This window comes from Sander lucioperca, chromosome 15 (genome assembly GCF_008315115.2).
Source record: "Sander lucioperca isolate FBNREF2018 chromosome 15, SLUC_FBN_1.2, whole genome shotgun sequence".
In the NCBI taxonomy this organism is placed as follows: domain Eukaryota; kingdom Metazoa; phylum Chordata; class Actinopteri; order Perciformes; family Percidae; genus Sander; species Sander lucioperca.
In genome coordinates this window covers 24,159,231-24,181,736 of record NC_050187.1, presented here as the reverse complement: position 1 = coordinate 24,181,736, position 22,506 = coordinate 24,159,231, and the positions used below count along the sequence as shown (strand labels likewise).

The window sequence follows — 22,506 nt, the reverse complement described above, 5'->3', positions numbered from 1 at the left end:
TGAGAGAGTTAAAGGATGTAGTTATGCTCCCAGAGGAAAGACTATCCAACCACTATCTGTTGTCCTACTGTACACTACTAGCAACGAGTAGATGTGCTTAATATCAACATTTTGTATAGCTCTGTGTATGTATGATATTCCTGCAGGTCTGAGCAGCAAAAAACATAAAAGCATGTTTCTGACTTGAAAATTCAGCTTATCTTAGCGAAGCCCAATCAATGTAGGTTGCAACACCTCTGCCAAGTCATCTCCATTTGAAAAGCATTTGGAGCACCTGTTCATCCTGGCGGTATCCACACGTCTCCAGACAGCGCTCTTCCAATTGCAGTTTTGAACTAAACCCACTCCAGAAACATGATTCCATCCTCGCTGCCTTCACCATGTTCTTTCATTCTGCAGTGTATCTAGGTCAATCAGTGCAAAGAGCCAAGCTGCGGCCATGTGTGCTCAAGTGTTGAGAAGTGAAGAATTGGATGATGCAGGAAAGCTTTATGACTAAGATATCAATCTGACCAAACATTTGGGAACAAACAGCTTCTTAATTCTAAAATCTTTCTTGCCTCTTAATTTTGAAGAAAAACAAACAAAACATTTAAGTCTGGTTGCTGAAGGTAAAAGCTGCAGAGCAAACACACAGGCTACGGATGTGTTTCTTATCTGCATACTTGGTTCGACAGATCCTTCAAGGCATGATCGAAAAGCAGGACTTTCAGATCAATAGCAGGAAAAGGAAGAGACATTACATGTAATTGAATAGCTTGAAAGAGTTCGAGTCAATATTTAATATACATAATGCAACAATTTTGAATACCTTAGCATATTCTTAAACTGTTTCATATTAGAATTTAATTTGAGACATGATTTCCTCCACTGTCTCCACAAATTAAAATGACAAGGAATGACAAAACCACATTCATATATCTCCATTATCCTCATTATTTGGCCTACTTTGTAAACAATCTAGTTTATGAGCCAGTCATCCTGCTTAGGAAGATCCTGGAAATTGTGACTTTGAAAATAAAAAGCAACCTTTCTGCTACATAGCGGCATTTCCAGCAAATCTTTTCCCACACTGGCAGTAATATTGCCTAACACGCTGTGAGTGCTATAAAAGACCGTCAATCTATGATATCATGTTAAGCGTAGCCTCTTCCTGGTGTGCAGATGCTGCCGCAGATGGATCGGGAGCATTCGCTGAAGGGTGAAGAGAGTGAAGTGAAGAAATTCACTCAACACTTGTGTCATCCACAAGTAAGATGAGAAAATGATCACTTCATTGGTGCATCTGAGAGTGAAGGCAGGCAATGTCCACGTACATACTACAGCTGTTGTTGCTATGGTGTGATACTGTAGATGGTTTATTACATTTGCATGACACCATAAGCTAGAATCCAGCCACACTTTATTATGGAATAATGATACCTGGGATAAGTGAATTAGGCATTGGATTTTACGTTCAAGAACTGTAACACATACAGCATGGTTATTTTAGGTTAATCTTAAATTTTGGTGTTTTTGTTAAGGCAGAAGAAAAGATTACAACCAAATGAGTGCATATGAGGAGCAGTGCACACACCCTCGTGTGTATATATATGTACACACACACACATATATATATACACAGTATATTTCACACTGCATGTGTTAAAGTTTCTAAAATAAACTATAATTGGACTTTAAGCCTCAAAGTAAACAAATGTTGTCTTCCCTGCAGATTATTATTGTATTAATCATTTTGATGTTTGAAGCATTACTGCATTAGGGTGTCTCAGCAGTGGGCCAGTTCGCTCCCCTCCCTTTTTCCAATTCTCTAATGTAGTAACAGATTTAACAATGAAGAAATACACCACTAACAGTGTAATGAACAATAGTTAAAAAGCCTGTGGCTTCCTTTTGGTTCCATTAATGTCAGTCAGTTAAAAATCCATCCTCCAACATGTTAGCAATAAAAGCTGATGGTTTAACTGGGAAATGTGTGTGTGTGTGTGTGTGTGTGTGTGTGTGTGTGTGTGTGTGTGTGTGTGTGTGTGTGTGTGTGTTGTGAGAGAAAAATTGTATTAATTCATTCATCAGCATTTCAACCCTAAATCAACCATGGCACAAGAACACTGTCTAGCCATTAGTAATAGCAATTTCCATCACACAGCTCATCATCAAGTAAATTGACGCAAGAGACACATGCACACACACCCACACCCACACACACACAGACACACACACACACACACACACGTGCAGACTAAAAATAGCAGCTGTCTTACCTTTCTGTACACTATCATGTTGGGGGACTCATCCGCTACCCCGTTGGTCCCCTGCCCACCGCTGTTGGTCTGTGCCATGATCCAGTGAGTAAATCTGCCACAGGAAATGTCAGGTGCTCCTGTTGTGGACAGAATGGATATATTGGTCCATCAGAAAAACAATAAAGCCTGAACATGACTTGCCCTTGCCAAGAAGAGAACAATTTACATAACTTGTGTTCACAAGGTCTTCAGAAGGACACTTTTTTTTTTTTTTTTAAAGGCGGCTGATTTTGCACAAGGTACTGGTACAATGTGAATTCTCAGTGAATGGGGCAAAAGTTCAACTTGAAAAGCAGTAATTGGTGCCGTGTAGGACTACTATTTCTTTCCTAGATGGTTTAATTTTGCACAAAACCCATTGATAATATTTAATTGTTTGTTTACATCAGACAATCCTCACGTCCTACATGCACCATGCACCATACTTTGCATCCTAAGATTGTGTAAGATAAGGCGAGGTGAAGACCCGGACCCTGACAATGGTAAATGCAGTATAAAACACACACACACGCACACACACACACACGCACACACACACGCACACACACACACGCACACACACACACACACACACACACCGTCCCTGGAGGAGGTACAATGCAGCTTGGATACATCCATTCGGGTAGAGCAGCCATGGTCAAAACGTGCAAAACTGCAAATGTAACGCACGTTACAGCTTCATCATTCTTTCTTCCCCATACGACACCCACACGACATCCTTGGGAGGTTAAGTCTGCAACACTACATAGCCTATAGCATGCAAACAGCGAAGTCATGAAACCTGATCTTAACGTGAGGCCGTCATCTCTACTATACTACTGTGTTTTCTTACCACAAGCCGCTGCCCGTTTCAGCACCTTGGACAGTGACCATAAACGCCCGCGCCCGTTATCGTCCCCTCTTATTAATCACGAATAGCGCGTAAATACACAGACAACACAGCGACATCGGTCACCGGAGGAGAAGGGGTGGCTGGCTTACCTGGAGAAAAAAAACCGCGCAACCCGCTAGAGGAGTCCTGAATCCTTGCAGAGGTGGAAGCCTGGTCCTTCGTGTTCAGTATGTCAACTGGCAGACATAGGGATGCGAGGATTGTTCATTGGCAACGTGAAGAGGCAGACATTCGGTGGACACTTGGTGTGGTAAAGCTCTCTATCTCTATCTTTCCTCTTCTCCAAACGATGCTCAGAAGCACGGGCGCGCCATCTCGGAGCGCCGTGAACGCGCATCGATCCATGACCAATCGTGTGTGAGGAATAAATTACAACCCGTTTTGGAGACATACTGACATTTTCCAGTTCAAATTGTACTGCTATACACTGCAGTGATATGCTGGTCAACATAGAATAGACTTGCAGTATATTCATATTTTAACAATGCAATCTTCAACAAAGTAGCAAAATATAGCACTGATTTTATTTTCCTTTTTTCAGAAAACAGGGTAATAAACTGTTTTGAATATGTAGCCTATACCAGACCGTGCTGTTATAAAGGGATATTCAGTGGATAGTAAACTAAGTACATTAACAACATTCTGAGGAACTTGTACGACATATTTAATGTTTATACGTTATATTATTATTCCACTACATTTCAGAAACAAACTACTAAAATCATATAAAATACAATGCAGTTATGCAGTATTAAACTACCCAACAGTATATAAGATAGAATTCGATCCACAGGAGCCTGTTACAACATTGAAGTGCTGCTCGTGATAATGCATCCGTAGGCTTTTATTCAATTATATAATAATGTAACACTGACAGAGCTAATTTTGCCTGCATAGTGATACTTCTGTGCTGATGATAATAGCATACTTACAGATTTTTAAGTGAAATTTGGAATTTGTTTTAACATTGTGCTATTGCTAGTTTTGTAAAGGAATATACTGATATAAGTGGTCTGAATACTTCCTCCACTACTGTCCTTAATATAGAATGCATGTGACATAATGTGATATTACTTTCTCTGAGTCAAAACTCTTCTGATGGTTTATCAATGGATACAATCCTGGTGCTCCATGACAGTCAATGAGGTGCCAACCTTTGTAGAGAGAGTAACACCTTGGAGGAACTATTAATATATGAGCATCTGGTTGAAAAGTGCATGTCAAGTCACTATAGTTAATGCATGATGTCACTCTCATTAGAGCAGTCTTGACATTTTTCTGAATGACTTATTAGTTAATTGGCGCTTTATGATTCGAAGTCAATGTTTGTAGCAATAAGGTTTCAGTTTGAACTAAAATATTCATAACACAATAATGAAAAAAAATACTGAGTGACAGTTGTGCTTAATAAACTATTTCTTTATGATTTACTGTCTTATTTAAAACTCACAAGAATGAAATGCATGTAGATTAAAAATACAAGTAGAAATTGCTTGCAAAATTAGAATTGAAACTGATCTTGTCAAAATGTTGCTTTGGCTGTAAATGTAAATCAGCCATAAACAAACATCAGGTTCAGAGAGCTGCATATTTTACAGCAATTTCCATGTAACTGACTGCACTGACTGCAAATGTAAGAACATGTTTGAAAACAGCTATGAGCTTTTGTGATTCAATGCATCCAGTGCTGCAGATATAAATAAATAGATACAAAATAGAAAATCTCTTAATTTTCTGCAATCTGTGGCTTTGAGGTATCCAGGCGTGAAATATGACAGATGTGCCCCTCCTCCCTATGTACTGTACAGTATGTGTTTGTATGTTTGTCTTATTTTTGTCTTCTGTCTTCCCCTTTGCTCTCTCAGGACTTAAGCTCTCTGCAAGGTGGACCTAAACATTCAGTCCACTCAGTTCCCCGGTGAGCTGCACCATGTACAACCATCATGAATGAGCTTATAACAGCTCTGTGAACATAATAGGTTACTAAGCCAAATAGCAAAACATGTTACAGTCTTGGGGATTACTGAGTCAACTGATGTCCATATTTCATCGTATCTTTGCATTATTTTCCTGTTTCCTTATCATCGGTCATGATAATCATCTATTTACGTGCTGTAGCTTCTTTTTTAAACTGGATGTGCTGCAATTGGGTCACTCCTATCAGGTTGTTTTCTAAAGTCATTAAATACACCCTTGAAAACACACAACCTAGATTCTGCTTCCATTATTAATACGCCCATCTCAAATTCTAAATTTATTGGGAAATGATTGAGAAAGTTCCTTTTATTCAGCTCAACAACATCAACAGCATAAATGTAAATTAAGTTTTTGACAATTTTCCCTCTGGCTTGACTGGCTGAAGACTGCACTGATTAAGTTAATAAATGACTTCCATCTGATTAGTGATTCAGGAAAAGTATCAGGCTGTGCTTCAAGAAACTAATGCAGCATTTGATAGACTGGAAAACGTGGTATGTCTGTCTGCTATAGTCGTCAGCTGCTTTAGGTTGTATAGAAGGCAGGGGCTATGTTGTTGACATATGACTCATGAATCTGAGCCAAACACTATGACATGCAAGTTCCCCCAGAGTTCAGTTATTAGGCCTCTGTATTGAACCCTTTATATGCTACCTTTAGGCCAAATCCTGTAATTCGGTAAATTGCTCTTTTTTAATTTAAATCTTTTGAGAACAGCTTCTCATTTGCAACGGCGACCTGGCCAAGAAAAGCATAAGCGTGCAAGACAACATACAGTTTCACATTGAATTCAATACAATACAAGAATACAGAATACAATAGATTACATAAAGTACAGAATAAGAAGGCAATACAAAGCCGGTGCAAAGTGAGGTGTAAGTAAGTCGATGGATATGCAAAAGTGATATGGTGATAACATAAACTCATAAATAACATAAACACTAAACTCACTTCATCGATGCAACTGGACCACAAGACTAAAACTCAGATTTAGAAATGTTGGTGTTGATGGAATCAGATTTGAGCTTCAGCAGCCACATCTAGGCAATAATTGCATCAGACTAACTTGCATCAGATCTATAAATAGCACATTTTAGAATATTCATGTCTATAGAAGATTTAGAGAAACTTGTGCCTTCATTTCAGCAGTGTGGACTTTGGCAATGGCAACTTGTTTGGTTTTCCCAACATATCCCTGCAGACCCTTTCAGGATGCTGCTGCAAGAACCATTTTTACATATTTACACTGGTTTCCTGTCAGGTATAGAACAGCTTTTAAAGTGCTGGTGTTAGTTTATAAATCACGTAATGGCTTTGGGTCAAAATACATCTCTGATATGCTTGAAGAATGTAGGCTCCTTTGATCTTTAGGAAGCAGTCAGCTAGAAGTGCCTCGAGTCAAAACCAAACATCATGTTGGATTTAGCCACTATGCTGCAGACAGAATGAACCAGCTTCTTGATGATCCGGAATACACCCCAATTGTAGCCACTTTCAAATCTAAATTAAAGACTTCCAATTTTTCCTATGCCTTTGATTGATTATATTCTCTGGTGCACTTTTATTTCCCTTATTACATTTGGGGACATTTATTACAGATTAGTTTTATTACTGTACAGTAACTTTTATTTATTTTTCAATCAATACGTGTATTTTTATGAATACATGTAATTCTATTTCAATACATTTGATCATCAATTTCATTATATTATTAAATGCTGTTTTAGCCTCTGTGTTGGAAAGGTATAATACAAATAAACTTCCCTTGCCTTGTTTTTATATATATTTAATGCTAATGATAGTCAACCATCCATCTTCCCTCACCCAGAGTGCTCTCCTGTGTACAGAAGCACAGTTACAGTTTATTATTAACCAGCAGGAACCTTTTCCTTAAAACAATGTTAAGTCAAGTGATTCAATATTTTACTGTATGGCTGGAATCACTAGAGCACCAAGATATCAACAGTAATTATAATGAAAGTAGGTTTAAAGGTAATCTATCTATCTATCTATCTATCTATCTATCTATCTATCTATCTATCTATCAAGTTATTATTTGTCACGTGAACCATATAAAAATACAATTTTAGTGAAATTAATTTTGTGTGTTATTTTTCACGGGATGAATTCGGTGAACGGTCCCTTTAAGTGGCTTGACGCTCAAAAACAAACTCAAATTCCCACAATGCACCGGTCCATTCTTCGTCGTCGAACAAAAACGCGGAAACAAAAGAATTAACGTTTATCAGTTTGTCAAAACAAATAACACCGACCTAGTCGGCATAAAGTGAGCGTAGCTGTAGCTGACAGCTGTCAAAGTTAACATCGTAGCTTCGCTTAACCTATCTAAAAGCTTTACCATGGCTCTGAAAAGAATACAGAAGGTAAGGATTCATCTTATTTTATTTAATGTATAGAAAAGGTTAGGGCGATGCGGAAACGACGTCGCTATAACGTTAACGTTAGCCAGTCAAGCCTAATAGCATCTGTTTGCTAACCTAACGTGGTTTATTATTATTGTATCGTACGATTTGTGAATGATTTAACGATAGGTAACGTGAATTAATTCACAAGACGGATTGTAGCTAGTTAGCTAGCTAACTGTCGATGACACGACTACAAATCAGCCAGTTAGTTAGCTAGCTAGCTAAGCAGTTAAACTTAAATTAGCTAATTTTCAGCTAACTGCGAGCTAAAGTTGGCCTAGCAAACGAGCAGAGTGAACGCCCTTCCCTGTACGTTTGTGTTTCTGGCTATTTTTCAATATCATTTTATTTTCCAAAGTCTTAGTTAGTCGCTAACGTTAGTTTACAGTTTAGCAGACTGTAAACTTAAGTATTCTGTATTTTAAGCAATGCATAAACGTTAAAGTGCGGCGGAAGCTGTCAAACTATTAAAATGCAATTTGTTTATTTGTACAGGAGTTACAAGACCTAGAGAAGGACCCTCCAGCGTCATGTTCTGCTGGACCTGTCGGGGAGGACTGTAAGTTTGAGAATACCTGCTGAAGTGTATACAAACCTAGCATTTTATTATTTTTTTATCCTGTAATCTGTCACTGTCATTGTTATCAATATAGTTGTGCTTTGGGGACTGTGTTGCAGATTGTAGGTATATAAAGCCTTTAAACTAAGTAATGTTTTCACGTCATCTTTGTTTCTTTTAGTGTTTCACTGGCAAGCTACCATCACGGGACCGGTGAGCTTTTTCTGGATTAGTTTCCTGGATTTTTTTGAAACCAAGTTTCTTCTGGATCTCTATACAATAGTGTTTTATGTTCACTTTACAGCCCTTTCTATTCTGTATGGAAAGCACAGACTGGCACAGTCTATTCCAGTGTTACTTACTAAAGCCCATGGTATTACTTAGACAATAGGAAAAGGGGAAATACCATACAGCCATAATTTAACCAAATGGAAGTAAAAATAAAAATTTAAATGTATGGTTGCTCTCTCAATACACATATTATTTCATCTTATGCGGTACTAGGCATAATTTGACAACAATTTTCCTCTATATTTCAGAATGACAGCCCATATCATGGAGGAGTGTTCTTCCTTTCTGTCCATTTTCCCACTGACTATCCCTTTAAACCACCAAAGGTAAGATTATTGAGTAGCTCAAAGTACATCATCTTGTTATAACAGTAATTTGTCACTATTTTCTGAACTATTTTATAGAACAAATAATGAATAAAAAAGGAATTGTTAAATGCAGCCCTACTCACAAGTTCAGAAGGTTATTTTATTTACTGACAAACACCAAGAGGAGAGAACATATTTCTCCAATTCCTAAAATATATTGCAGATAAGTTTGCTAAGTACAAGTCAGGTAGGTCTCTCAAATCAGCAGGGACTAGTCAGTTAGTGGTGCCCAGAGTTCAATCCAATTGTGGTGAAACAGCTTTTAGCCATTATGTGGCCCACTGCTGGAATCAGCTCCCCTTAAGGCGGATTTATGGTTGTAAGTAGGCTCTACGCGGAGCGGCCTACACCGTTTTAAGGAATTTATACTTGTGTGTCTGCGTCGTTGTAGCGTATCTCTTTAAGAGAATAGCAGGGCCAGTATGTGTGTATGCATGGGGAGTGTGTGGTAGAGCAAGCTCCGGAGCGAGTACCGACTCCGGAGACGAAGAAACAAAGTTTCTCACCTGTGCTATCTGACCACGGTCAGAGAGCTGTAGCAGGAAACGTTAACCCACTCCTTGATTTCATGTTGTTCACGGAGAAGGAGAACGCGAAAATGAGTAGGGGGAAAGTCAACGCTACCAAGCCATGACCAAGCCAACCATTCACAGTTGTTGCGGTGTTAGTCGCCGCAATGTGTGGTTACATTTCTGGAGAGGTGAACGTACTGTACTTTCATTTATCTCATTGTATTCTTCTGTTTGTTTGTCTTTATCTATTAATGCTTTGTTTATTTTCATAGCTTGCCTTTACAACGAAAATCTATCACCCAAACATCAACAGCAATGGTAGCATCTGCCTTGACATCTTGAGGTCACAGTGGTCACCTGCTCTTACCGTATCAAAAGGTGAGTAATATATTAAGTTTGCCTGTACAGTGTATTACATTACAACAGCACTGTGTATGATCTGGTTTGTACCTAAGATTTACTTGACATGCTTAAAGGTTCAGTAGGTAACGTTTATAAAAAAACTTCATATTTGCTCAAACTGTCCCTGTATCCTGACACAGTACATCAGACCTAGCCAGGGTTTCTGCGGGGTCTTAAAAAGTCTGGGTTCTAGGTCTTACATAATTTTAAACAGGTCTTAATTTTCGTGTCCATGTAACGCTACCTCTAATGCTCATCGAAATGCTCCCGCAGCACTTTTTTTTAATTATTCTGTGGTGTCGTCGTCGTTATTTCTTTCGCTAGTCTAAATATAATTTCGCTGTATTACGACTACAAATGAGACCAACATATAACTTACATTGCAGCCAATCAGGTTTCGTGTTATTGCCGCAAGTCTCTTTCGGATTGTACCACAGATATAAAACAGATTTTAGTCTTAAGCTATGGGGAAGTGCAAGTTTAGCGATACTTGGCTTGGAAAAAAAAAAAATTTTGGGCTTAGTTGATGTGATAAAGGTCTTAAATTTCATGCATGATAGTCTTAAAAGGTCTTATATTTGACTTTGTCAAACCTGCAGAAATCCTGCTATTGCTCCTATGGCATTTACAAGATTTTTCAGATTATCTGTCTCGTGTACTACTGTCAGGAGTATAGTGACAGTTTGAGCAAATACTTTTTTAAAGGGTAAATTATGATGTTGGGGGAAAACGTAGCATGGAGAAGAAATGCCAATGATGGGTACGTTGAATTATATCAAACCTAGCAAGGCAGTGAATTCATTCTTCCAAATGAATGATTTCCAGCCTCTACAAACACAGGTAACAGGATGTTCAGGGCTGATTTGTCCAAAAAAGTAAATTCTGTGTGCATTTTTCACTTTGAAATTGCAGGTTTTTTAATAAATAATTGAAAGAGCAAATGGGGGATGTTCAAATATCTGTGATGACAGTAATGGCTAAAAATACACTTTTTAAGTCGTTTTCAGTTTAATTGAAACCTGAGTGAATATTGATTTTGTTTTTTTCCCCCCAGTTTTATTATCCATATGCTCCTTGCTATGTGACCCAAATCCAGATGATCCGCTAGTCCCAGACATTGCACATATCTACAAATCGGACAGACAAAAGTGAGTACGAAAAATTTGGAATGTGGAAAAACTTGAATCATTTAGCTATTCTTTCAACTCATTCTGGTTTCTCTTCTCTCTTTAGGTACAACAAAGTAGCCAGAGAATGGACTCAGAGGTATGCAATGTGAGGCACTGGAGTTCAGCTACAATGACGCATCCCTAAACACCTCAAAATATGACAGTACTGTTTCAACTGTTCATCCACACTGGTTCTAGTTGAGGTGTTTTATTCGCTTGGAGCACTTTCTCTACTTGGACTTTACTTGACTTAACTGTTTTTACTGTTTATTTTATTTTCCCCTTAAATTGGCGTCATTATTATAATTATTGGTTGTGGTGAGATGGCCTGATTATACTTTTCTTTTAAGAGATTTATATTGTACAACCATACTGAATTTATTTTTCATTATTTTGCATTAAAGACATTAATCAATAACTTGCAAATTGTTTCTTGGCAACACAAATGAGTAATCTGAAATTATGAACCATCTTGTTGTGGCATAACATGTTTGATTCAGTATACAGTATATAATATAACCAACAAATCTGCGGTGAGTCTGAGTCTGCCCCTTATTCTGCTATTCACATGGCCACTGGGTGGTAGCCTTTACTTTTGCCGCCCAAGCCTTTTACATCAGGAAGTTTCTCTCCAGGACAACTTCATATTCATGTTTGTGTTACATTTAGTTCAGGCCCATTTGCTAAATTGTTATTCATGTGGATAGTGGTTATAGTTTCATGCTTATGCAATGACATTAAAATGAGAAGAGATGTTCTGTCCATTGAAATTAGAGCACCCATTATCATCACCTCTGATGGTTGCGTACAGTTGCTGCACACTGGTGAAGCTAGTGTACACAGTAATTGAGCAGCTCGTGTCTCCTTTGGATGTGTCTACAATAACATGCAACCATCCTGATAATAATGTAAAGACGGGCATACACATTTAATTTCTGCAGTGCGATGGTGATGTGACTTAATCAGACTACTTGGTTTAGTGAGGTCTTGTCCTAGTACTACACAAATGTTGGCCTTCAGCTTTTCAACTCTAATTACCTGCCAGAACAAGAATTTGAAATAATTAGGTGACTGCCTTAACCTTAACAGATGTATTTGCAAGTTTAGGTGAAGAGCACAAATGTCAAAGCTGAACTAAATTTTTAGAAACGCAGTTTTTGTTAAAACTCCAGCTGTCAGATTAAGGACAATACCTGAACATGAATAGGAAGTGAGACTTGCATGAGTTTATTAAAGTAAGAATAACTGATGGTAGAACATCACTGGCCTGGCAGGTTCCTGTTGTGGAGCACACATAACAAGCACAGCAGAACAAAATATTAGACGATGAAATTACAGAATGTAGCGAATTACCAACAGAAACCATACAACTGTAAATTTAACACATTGAAAATTACATTTAACAAGGCCATATATCACTAAAAAAGTGCCATTAATTATTTCCTGTCCACAGTATGAGAATAATCCTGGAACTATATTTCTACAGGTCTTGCAAACATTTTATGGTATACATTACAATACTGACCTCCTGCTTCTGTATTATTTTATTCAGCATCAGCATATGCACAGCATATTTAAATTGTGGCCCCTTTTAATCTGTTTTACTTAATGTAGGCTTGCTCCACACTTGTTTTGATTTGTTCTTCCTGTATTACTTCCCATTACCCACTCTCAGGACGTATAGTGTTTCCTCTATAAACCAATTACTTGGTTGCATGGGGTGTTATTATAAACTGCCAGCCTGACTGAAAATATGGCATAGAACATTCATTATTCATATCTAGATGTATCAATGTACTTGTAATCTAATGTTTAGCTCTAATTATAATTGTTTGCTGCAGTTGGCTATAATGCCTCAAAAGTTGACCTAAAGTGAGACGTAAAAGTTGTGTCCCGACAGAAAAACACAAATTGAATGTAGTGAATTTCTCACAAATACTAAAGTGTGGAGACTTCGCAGGAACCCGGAGGAGGAAGATGTTAAAAAAAGTTTCTGGGAGGAGTCCTGCTTTTTTTGCAGTGTGACACGTGAAACTTTCTCGAGGAGTTGGTTGGTATGTTTGCGTGTGCTGTACGACGTTCCGGTAACTCAGCAGACAACCTATGGCTAGTGGACCAGTGTGCTCCTACCTATTTTTAGAAGTCTGCCTGTAATGGGGAAAACAAAGGGGCTTGAAGAAACTGCAGAGAAAGGTTCTGCGCTGCAATGAGCCCGCCCAACACCGCGAAGTGACGAAATAAAAAAGTTAACAGAAGTTCAACTGCTTTGCTTCAGCTTGACTTAACTTTGATTACAACGCAGTGGCCCCTGGAGAAGATTCTGCGCAGCGCAATGGCGCAGTGCGACACTTTAAGCGGATACTTGCAGCAGTCGGACCAGGGCTCCAACAGCGAGCGCAGTACAGACTCTCCTCTCCCGGGATCAGAGGAGGATCTGAGCGGACTCCATCCTCTGCCAGATCCGGAGTGGACTGAGGAGAGGTTTCGGGTGGACCGAAAGAAGTTGGAAGTCATGTTACTAGGTAAAAGAAAGCCAGCAACTAAGTACAAAGTTAATGGGATGCGTTTTTAACGTATCCTGTCGACGTTTAATCTCCTTTAATTGTAGCCTGCCGTAGTTTCCGAGAAGATGCTCACTTTAGCAGCCCTCTGACGGCTCTTTGTTTATGTTGGTCGACTGGTGGGTGAAGAAAAAAAGAAAAAGCACCAGCTGCATGCCGTGGGGCCCCGCGCGCATTTGGTTTTCTAGCATGTAGGCAGTGTTGGGGAGTAGTGAACTACATGTAATTAAACTAGCAGTTTAATTACATTTTGCTGTATAGCCTAGCTTGCTAGTACGTTCAACTACTTTCATATAGCGTAGTGATTCGAGTAGCTTAGTTAAATTAGGCTAATAAAGGAATTCTTTTTTATTTTAGCCTTATTGCTTCTCTACTGAACTCGAACCCACTTTGACCAGCCCCGCACCCTTTTTCTGTTATACTGGCCGCTGAGAAGACATGCGTCAGGCAGGCATCGTGTTTTCTCCACGAGAAGGGCACTTTGGTAGGCACTTTTGCAGCAGTTTTTTTTTCTCGAACATGTGGGCACCCCGAGTCCCCCAGACTCAGAACAAAACTTTCCGTAGGCCTACACAATTACTGTTTTGGTAACTTCAAATTTGAGGACTCCTTCTTAGCGTTGTCAGGAAACTTGAGCGTGTCACGTGTGTGATCCGGAACGAATCAATTAAGATAATAGACGTCAATTAGCTTTGGGCTTTCAATTAGTGTTAGAAACACGTTTTTAGAAGCAAAAGTAAATTATAGGTTGACCACGGAAAGAAGTTGCCAAGCTCACAGTCATATGGGCGTACTAAAACTAAAGTTTGACCAGAAGGTTGAAGAGGTCAAAGACACGAGACAATAACCATCAATTCTGTGCTTATAGAGGAAGTACCGTACCCTGACCACATGCTGTCGCTACACAAACTCCCGTTGTGTGTATTTAGAAAGAGGCTGCAGTGGCAACAGTTTTAAATTGAAAATTACATTTTCATGACTGGCGTTGATGCATTCTGCCTCAAAACGTAATGCCAGATTCCTTTTTTGGTCAGCTATCTGTTGTACACTATCATATTGACTGTTCCTGCACTTGTGGGAATACTGTATGTTTTGGTGAAACATTGGAATTACTGTGTGATCTCTCCTCTAATGACGTGACAGTTCGCAGTTAAACAAGCGATGACAGGCTCATAAAGACACCAAGCCAGTCTCTGTTGAGAGGTCCCTGGAAAATCAGAGGTTAGCGTCATTCATCACATATTTCATAACCCACAAGTGTGAAATATTAGAGCCTATGGTAAATGGGCTGGATTCTTTATCGTTTCCAAGAAGGCAGAGAAGCAGCAAAACAAGACCTTCAGAGGAACATTCATAATTGTACTGTAATTAAAACAAGCATGATGCTGCATGCTGATGAGTAAAGCTTTGAATTTTATCACTGTAACTTGGTGAAATTTGTTGTAATTTAAATTTGTTTGGAGTAATCCTCAGTGAGCGGGTCTTGAAGTAAGTTTATCCTATACACACACACACAAGTAGTTCCCTTTGAGAATGTCCTGGTTGCTGCCTCTCTGCTCGGTACATTCCTCAAAGCTCCATGTCATCCCTAACTCTTCCAGGAAAACAACTTAACCAGAGGCCGGCCCTACATTTGAGTGTCCCAGACAAACTGTGCGCCACATCCTTAAAGTGTCTGTGTTTGTGCGTCTGTATGTGTTAGGTATAATCTATTTAGTCTACAGGGTCTTTACAGTTGTGTTAGTTTGGTCTCACATCTCTTCTAACATCTTGTTTCACAATTGCTGCATCATGCCATCATAGGTAACATTGCAGCTAGTTTGTGAAATAGAAACGGCTGCCGTGTTCCACTGTCTCCAGTCTGTTCAGGTTTAAATATCCCACTATCTCAACTGTGAAACTGCTTTAACCTTTGGCATCTGGCCTTGAGGAAGAATCCAGGATGTTTGATTGCGTTGTATGTTGCTTCACAGTCTTAGCGTCGAGTTTTGCACATGATGCACCAATGACTACAAAAAGCTACAGTCATAATATAGATTTGTTTCAGCTCACTGGATCAGAGATTGTAGCCATAGGTCTAAATTCAATCCCAATAGCTCTTTTAGTCTCATCCAGTTGGATCAGAGCTCTGTAACATCTGGCTGTGTTTTGATTGGATAAGCTGGAGACTTTGACGTGGTACATCATGTTCTGAATGCCGGAATCTGGACTAATGAAATAATTTTATGGGAACTCCAGTATATTTTTATTCAGTGTTTTATTGTCTGTGACAGTGTCTCTGGCTTCTCTTTCCTGGAAAATTAAGAGCGCTTGACCCTCGGCAAAGAGCCATGGGTCGATTCATGCTGCGATTACTTCCCAAACAACAATAGCTCCGCATCTCAACCTTTTTTCCCAGATCCAGGTTATGTTTCTGCACTAGTTTGCATTTTTGGTGGGCTGAAATGGCCATCTGGTTCAGCAACAACCACCTCTTTTGAATTATTATGTCAGAGGTTAATTTTTAAGTAAACGGCTGTGAGGTACACTTGCTTTTGTACAGTATGGCGAAACAATATACTCTCTTGCATATGGATAACACATTCTGCTCTACACCTACATACAAGCTTTTGAGTGATTCATTGCTAAAGTGATAAATACATGAGCAGATAAAATACAGATATAATAGGGACACATTGTATATCAAATAAACATTAATATGAAATAGAACCAGGACATGTCAAATTGGGCTGCAATTGACGATTATTTAAACATTTTTTTGACAGTTATTTTCTTGATTAATCAAATAACTGGTTTACCGGTTTAAATTAATAATATAAATAAAACAGAAAAATAAAACAGAAAATCCTCACATTGGAAAAGGTGAAACCACATAATATTTGGCATTTCTGTTTAAGAAATGATTAACAATTCATTTATTATCAAAATATTCTTTAATTTTCTGTTGATCAACTAATCAATTAATGGACTAATGGTTGCAGCTAATCTAATTTAAAAAACATAATAGGAAAAAAGTTACCACAGCATCAAGATGTTTAGGATTAAATAGTGTTTTTTATGTATGGATTCAATTTGATCGATGCAGTTCCAATTTAATTTGCTTCCAGAATATTGATCAAATCTATTTATGTGGTGCCCATTGTACTCAACTAATGATTGGCTGATCAATGCCTGCATACTTGAATCAATAACATTTGCTTTGCTGTCTCAGTGTTGACATTGTTTAGATAAGAAGATAACTTATTGGTATGAATAGGGATTATGGTGTGATGCAGGTTGGCTGTCACCAGACCAAGCTCAATCTTTTAAGATTGAACATTAGTCTGGGGAGTCTGCTCTGTATTTTCTACTGCACAAGAGGTGTGATCAACCTACATAGTTCAAATGACTCTGTACGCAATTGGATAGTCCTTCAACCAATCAGACCAACGATCTGGGTGACGTAGCAGCGACAGCGGGTTGCTGCGCTTCGGTGGCCGAATGTAAACAAGAAGCTGCTTGGTCGCTTCTCTATCGTCATCGTGTTAAACCCGCCAATAGCGTGCCAAGTGGATAAGCCAGTTTGTGATTGGTCCCTGCAAATTTGTAACGGAAGCAGGATAGATAAACGTACAGGTTTCCAGCCTGAGCTGCAGGGCGAAATCAAATCGCCGGCAGATCGGGCTGGGTTTACCCAGTCTAGGTAAACAGGCAAATGAGCCTGAAACATGTTTGCCAGTTAACATGCTTTTGTTGTGGACCTCTTGGCTTAGAGTTCGGTAAATTAGGTTTTGCAATGAATTACAGAGGTGACCTACTACTGTAGGGTAATCAAGTTGCTCCACTGGTGACAGATGCTCACAGATTTTGTGTGGTGTATGTTGCCTCATAGAGGTGTGACGTTGCTGTGAATTCTCTGTACTCCATCTTTCTCTCTCTGGCTGTTATATACAATCTTTAGAAAGGTTTTAGGAAGTTGTCACATATTTACCAACCAAAGTGCCTTTTAAAATGCCCCAACCAAGGACAGAACAAAATGCATAAATGAAAATTGTATTTATGGATACAGTTTTGATTTATACATTTTATATATATGTCTAAAATAGTTAGGAATAATTTACAGTATAAATATTCATTGCTGCTTTTTTATTTGATGTTCTTTGTATCTTTTTACCAATTTATATTTGTTTTTATATTTCATCTATCTCACCCCCAGCATTTTGTTCACTAGTTGGTTAATTGATATTGGCAGACAGGCCACCATAGTTTTTAAGGCATTGCCAGACAGGGCTCCAGACTAACTTTTTGCCTTGGTCGCACTAGTGCGCCTAACTTTTTTTATTTAGGTGCACCAGCACAAAATTTAGGTGCACCCAAATCTTTCCTCGCGTCGCCATTAACGCCACAATTTCAAGGTCACCTTTTTATCACGCTCCATATACATTCATATATATATATATATTATGTCAATTATTTTAAACAAGAATAAGTAGTTGGTACATTTTTTTTTTTTTTATTTGAAGCACAATTATACTGTACTCAAAGTCTTATAGTGGGTCCCCCCTTGCTGTCAAATGCCCCTCAGATGGCCAACACCTGTAATTTGGCCTTCTTCCCCTTTGGCCTTGGCTAAACCAGCTTGCCACACTCCCTAGCATCAAAATTCTCCAAACTGGGCCCCTCCACACTGATTCTTATCAGATCTTCCACTAGTCCAGGACTAAAAATCATATCTCTGTATTTTTCGGCTGAATGGCGATACACAATATATATCTCTATCTCTAATATATATATTTTTACAAAGTGGGCTAAATGTTCAGTTTTAAGTCAAAGCCACTTTTCACAAGCTCTTTTATTAAAACAGATGTGATTAAAATAAAATGCAAAGACAGGGTTTCCTGCCCAATTTGAAAATATACAGCTGCAACACATGAAATAAATAGCCTGGGATATATTGAAAAAAATATATCTCTGAGAAAGCTCCTTCACTTGTTTTCAACAACCATAACAGACCCGGATAGCCCAGTAGTTCATATAGGGAGAGAGGGGGAGTACGTTGTACTGAAGCCTATGCTACTCACAGAGTGACGGCTGACTCATTATGAATGGGTCCAGCACGGGTCGAATGCGCTTTGGCGGGTCAGCAGCGTTACATACATCTTGTGTATGAAATGTCTATCGTCCCTGGCTGCGCTACATTTTTATGAACTATGATAATGTGGCCATGGGTCACATCTCTCGCCCAGGTCCAGCAGGCTCCGTCTCACACGCTATTACTCAACGAACTGAAGTTAGTTCCATTCAATAACTTCTTCTGTGTTTTTCGCCGTGGCGGCCGCAATAACAGAGTTACCAGCGGAAACACTGGTACCAATACAGGTTTCCCTCTCATACTTAATATACTGCTGTGTTAATGATAATTACAACTGTAGACAAATGTCAGCAGTTTGGACCAGCGGCGCTGTGTCTGTCTGCATGTCGCAGGTGAGCCGTGTGTGAGTGATTGGGGGCGGGGCTGCGCGGAGAGTAAGAGGAGAGATCCAAACACAGGCACGGCTTTACAGAAGGAATGGGTCATGTAACGCAACATTAAACCATATCGATATAAACGGCATCGCTTCGTTAGTGGAGAGGCAGCGGATGCGAGGACGTTAGGTGCACCGGTGCGACCTAGGAAAAATCTTAGTCGCACCCTTACAAATTTTGGTCGCATATGCGACCAAATTGGTCGCACTCTAGAGCCCTGCCAGAGAAATCTGATCACCTGTAAGTGCATTTACCCCAATACATGTGAAGTCTAGGGCCTTAATGGCAATTATATTAGCTTTTAGTCAGGAATTTTAAAAATGTTTTTGATAATAATAAACCTGGCTGTACTCCGAAAAGGGGCCAGAGAGGACCGTCACACTGGTGTAGAGCCATATAGTCAGGGGTTGCATACATTTTGGATAATAAAAATGACCCAGAAGCACTCTGTGCCCATTAAAATATGTTAGCGACTCACCAGCATTTCTCTACAGCGAAGCAAAATCCCAGCATACGCACTTAAACGACCCTTTTTTGGATCAGTCGATTTTACGCCCCCATTCTGGCACCATTAGCATCAGGAGAAAATGGAAATTGTTCAACTGCTTAGCAATTACAAATTTACTGTCTCTCACAGGGAGACGGGTCCCTGGGCTTAGATCAGTAAATATAGTGTGAAGTGACAACAGAATATCACCCTGACAGCCATCTGGGTTTAACTTTTGTACTGTTGGCACCCTAGAATAGAACTCCCAAGTTAATGGCTTGGATACCTTGACACAGGCATGTGGACTCCAGGAAAGAATAGCTGTGGCCCCAGCTAATGGAGATCCCAATAAATCAAATCAAATCAAAGCTTGAAAGATAGTTTTATGTGTACAGGCAACATTGTAAGAGAACTTTTGTGTCTTTTTTTTTTATTTTTTTTTTACATTCATTATAAAGTTAAGAGACCAGGGGCAAGTGTGGGAAAGGGGTAACATTTTCTCCAATCAAACTTGAGTGTGTCTACATGTGCAGCAAGGTTTTCCATGTTTTTTTTTTTTTTTTAAGCACCGATGTATTTAACTGTGTCAAATTGAAAAGCTCTGGTTGTGGGTTTCCCTGCTCAGAGTAGTAATAATGAGAGTTTAGTGGTGTTTGTGACTGAGCATAGCCTCCTGGAGGGCAAGTGTGCACACATCGTAACAACACGTTTGCTGTAACTTCAACAACAACCTACAATTAGGCTAAGTGAATCATTTTCTTCATTGAACTAATTTGTTTTCCTGCTCCTAAACCACAGACTATTATTGGGTAGCCTTGACTCTGAATGGAAAAACTGTTGCATACAGCATGATAATGAGAAAGTATAAGGTCTTCACGGCTATTCCTATGTGGTGATAATGTTATCCATACTATATAATATACAATAGGTACTGCTATTTCAACGAATATACTGTGTAGAGGATGCTAGTGCTAGTTCATCTGAACATGTGTGGAAAGGTTTCTAACGCACAACGTCATTTGTAGGCCTCTCAAAATACGAATATATTAATTTGGAGGCCGGTGGAAACTCTTCTTCTGAGAAGGGAAAATTGCCCTCTAGTGAAATTGTAGTTATTATATTTTTCAGTATTTTCCTCTTTATTGTTTAGAGAATAATGTATCTGGCTTCTATACCCACATAATGAGGGGAGTATGTGTGAGGGCCTCATCCTCCTCTTCCTCCTGGGTGCTGAGTAAGACTCACAGACAGGAAGTGAGTGTCTTGTGGGGAATGTGCTGCAGGCTTTCTCTTCTCTCTCTCTCGTTCTCCCCCTCTGTTGCTCCCTTTTGAGCATTTGAACACTGCTCTGTTGTTCCAGCTTCCATCAGATCCACTGTGGAGTTGTTGGACTTTCCCTGTTCTTTATCCTGACACTACAACACAATCCTCACTGTATAACCTCCTAACCTAACCCAGGCAGAAATATTATTAAAAACACTCCACGCACATCACAAGCACTTGTGTTTTTGTATCTCGCACTCAGACAAAAAGTTGATAGTAGGGCTGCACAATTAATTGCAAATAATCATACATCATGAACTCCATAATTGATTATTAGGTGCAATATTAAAGTGATTTTCAGGTGCAGTACTACTTCATGTAATGCCATTAGTGTAAAGTGAAAGTAAAGATGGAGAAGCAGGGAACTTTGAGAGAAACCCCACACAGACCACCTTTTGGAAAAATGCAGTGAAGAGAGGAAAATCCTTTTTCTGATGTGAAAATTGTCTATTATCTCAGATGAGGTTGACATCTGTCATTTGGAGATAATGTGATGTCTAAACCAGATTCTGTCTGGATTCTGTACAATATGTGTGTGATCAGCAGTGTTGTAGTGATGGACCACAATAGGAGTAGTTGCCACTGTCAGGACAAAATATTGCTTCCCATTCATTTCAACAAAGTAGAGATGCATTTACTCGTTCTGCCTCATTTGCCTTGTCGTGGTCAGTCTGTTTTGAATTTTGACTTGTGAAATAGTGAGACTCTCCAGTCGTCGACAATGAACTGAACTCGTCCATTGTCAACTTGAGGGAAAGAGTAGGATTGACATGTTGTTCAGAAAGTATTGGATATAAATATATATATATATATATATATATATATATATATATATATATATATATATATATATATATATATATATATATATATATAATGCTACTCTCTTTATAATCTATCTTTTTTATAAACTGTCTGTACACTTACAAAGTTCTCAATGCTTCGGTTTGTATGTGGGGACCCTCAGTATGCTACCGTTTAAGTGTGGTGCTATTTTGAGCCTTGTTAGTGGTAGAAAATAGTGATTTACCCCATGCCCTGAAAGCTAGCGTTAGCTGCTAACCACCGGTTTTGCGGTAGCTTGTTAAAAGATAAAGATGCATTTGATTAGCATGAAAACATGTCCCAGAGAATGTTCGACTAGGTACACATATGTTATTAACCCCTAGGTTCATTTTACGCCAGAATTGTCCTTTTTTAAATGGAATTAAACAATAAATTTAAAATAAACGGTAACATAAACAAATATAACACAATGTAACTGTTTTTAACAATAAGAAAAGAAGGCTTTATGGTTTAGTGCAGGTTGTGCAAAGATGTTGATGAATGTGCAAAAAGTCCTAGGAGATATAGTTTGTGCAATGTACAGGTATAAAGTCCAGGATGGGGGGGGGGGTTAAGAGTCTGTGTAAGTGGGGATCCCGGTACTTGTTAATGAGGCCGACTGCATTTGGGAAGAAACTGTTTTTGTGGCGTGAGGTTTTGGTCCTGATAGACCGCAGGACCCCTGCCAAAGGGGAGTGGTTCAAAAAGTTTGTGACCGGTGTGTGGGATGGATTGGCCACAATCTTTCCTGACCGCTTCAGGGACCTGGAGACGTACAGGTCCTGGAGGGATGGAAGATTGCAGCCAATCACCTTCTCAGCGGTGCCCTTGCCCTTAACTCTTTACTTTTCCTACTGCTGCACTTATTGAGAAGCATTGACATGTCTGTCCAATAGAAACCATCTT

The 22,506-nt window shown here is 39.1% G+C and overlaps 3 protein-coding genes across 7 annotated transcripts in view; 2 read left to right on the top strand and 1 right to left on the bottom strand.

Moving 5' to 3' along the window:
• Positions 1-3,534, bottom strand: part of rgs7a (regulator of G protein signaling 7a) — a 69,164-nt gene extending 65,630 nt beyond the window's left edge. For 2 of the 4 annotated variants that reach the window (XM_031307970.2, XM_031307979.2), the window contains exons 1-2: positions 3,285-3,395; positions 2,262-2,380 (exon numbers count right to left, since the gene is read on the bottom strand). In XM_031307970.2, coding sequence (XP_031163830.1) covers positions 2,262-2,339 — 78 coding nt within the window. In that variant the 5' untranslated portion in view covers positions 2,340-2,380; positions 3,285-3,395. Of the gene's footprint in view, positions 1-2,261; positions 2,384-3,284 lie in introns of all 4 variants that reach the window. The other 2 variants (XM_035991952.1, XM_035991953.1) reach the window with 2 other exon arrangements.
• Positions 3,535-7,327: 3,793 nt separating this feature from the next.
• LOC116055893 (ubiquitin-conjugating enzyme E2 D4-like) lies at positions 7,328-11,317 on the top strand. Its single transcript, XM_031307945.2, has 7 exons — positions 7,328-7,556; positions 8,094-8,157; positions 8,339-8,370; positions 8,697-8,774; positions 9,601-9,706; positions 10,785-10,878; positions 10,964-11,317. Exons 1-7 carry the CDS (start codon positions 7,533-7,535, stop codon positions 11,007-11,009), a joined length of 444 nt encoding a protein of 147 aa, XP_031163805.1. The 5' UTR covers positions 7,328-7,532; the 3' UTR covers positions 11,010-11,317.
• Positions 11,318-12,918: 1,601 nt separating this feature from the next.
• Positions 12,919-22,506, top strand: part of LOC116055878 (protein bicaudal C homolog 1) — a 71,748-nt gene continuing 62,160 nt past the window's right edge. The window contains exon 1 of one of the 2 annotated variants that reach the window (XM_035992131.1): positions 12,919-13,421. In XM_035992131.1, the coding sequence (XP_035848024.1) occupies positions 13,232-13,421 (190 nt within the window). In that variant the 5' untranslated portion in view covers positions 12,919-13,231. The remainder of the gene's footprint in view (positions 13,422-22,506) is intronic. The other variant, XM_031307929.2, reaches the window with a different exon arrangement.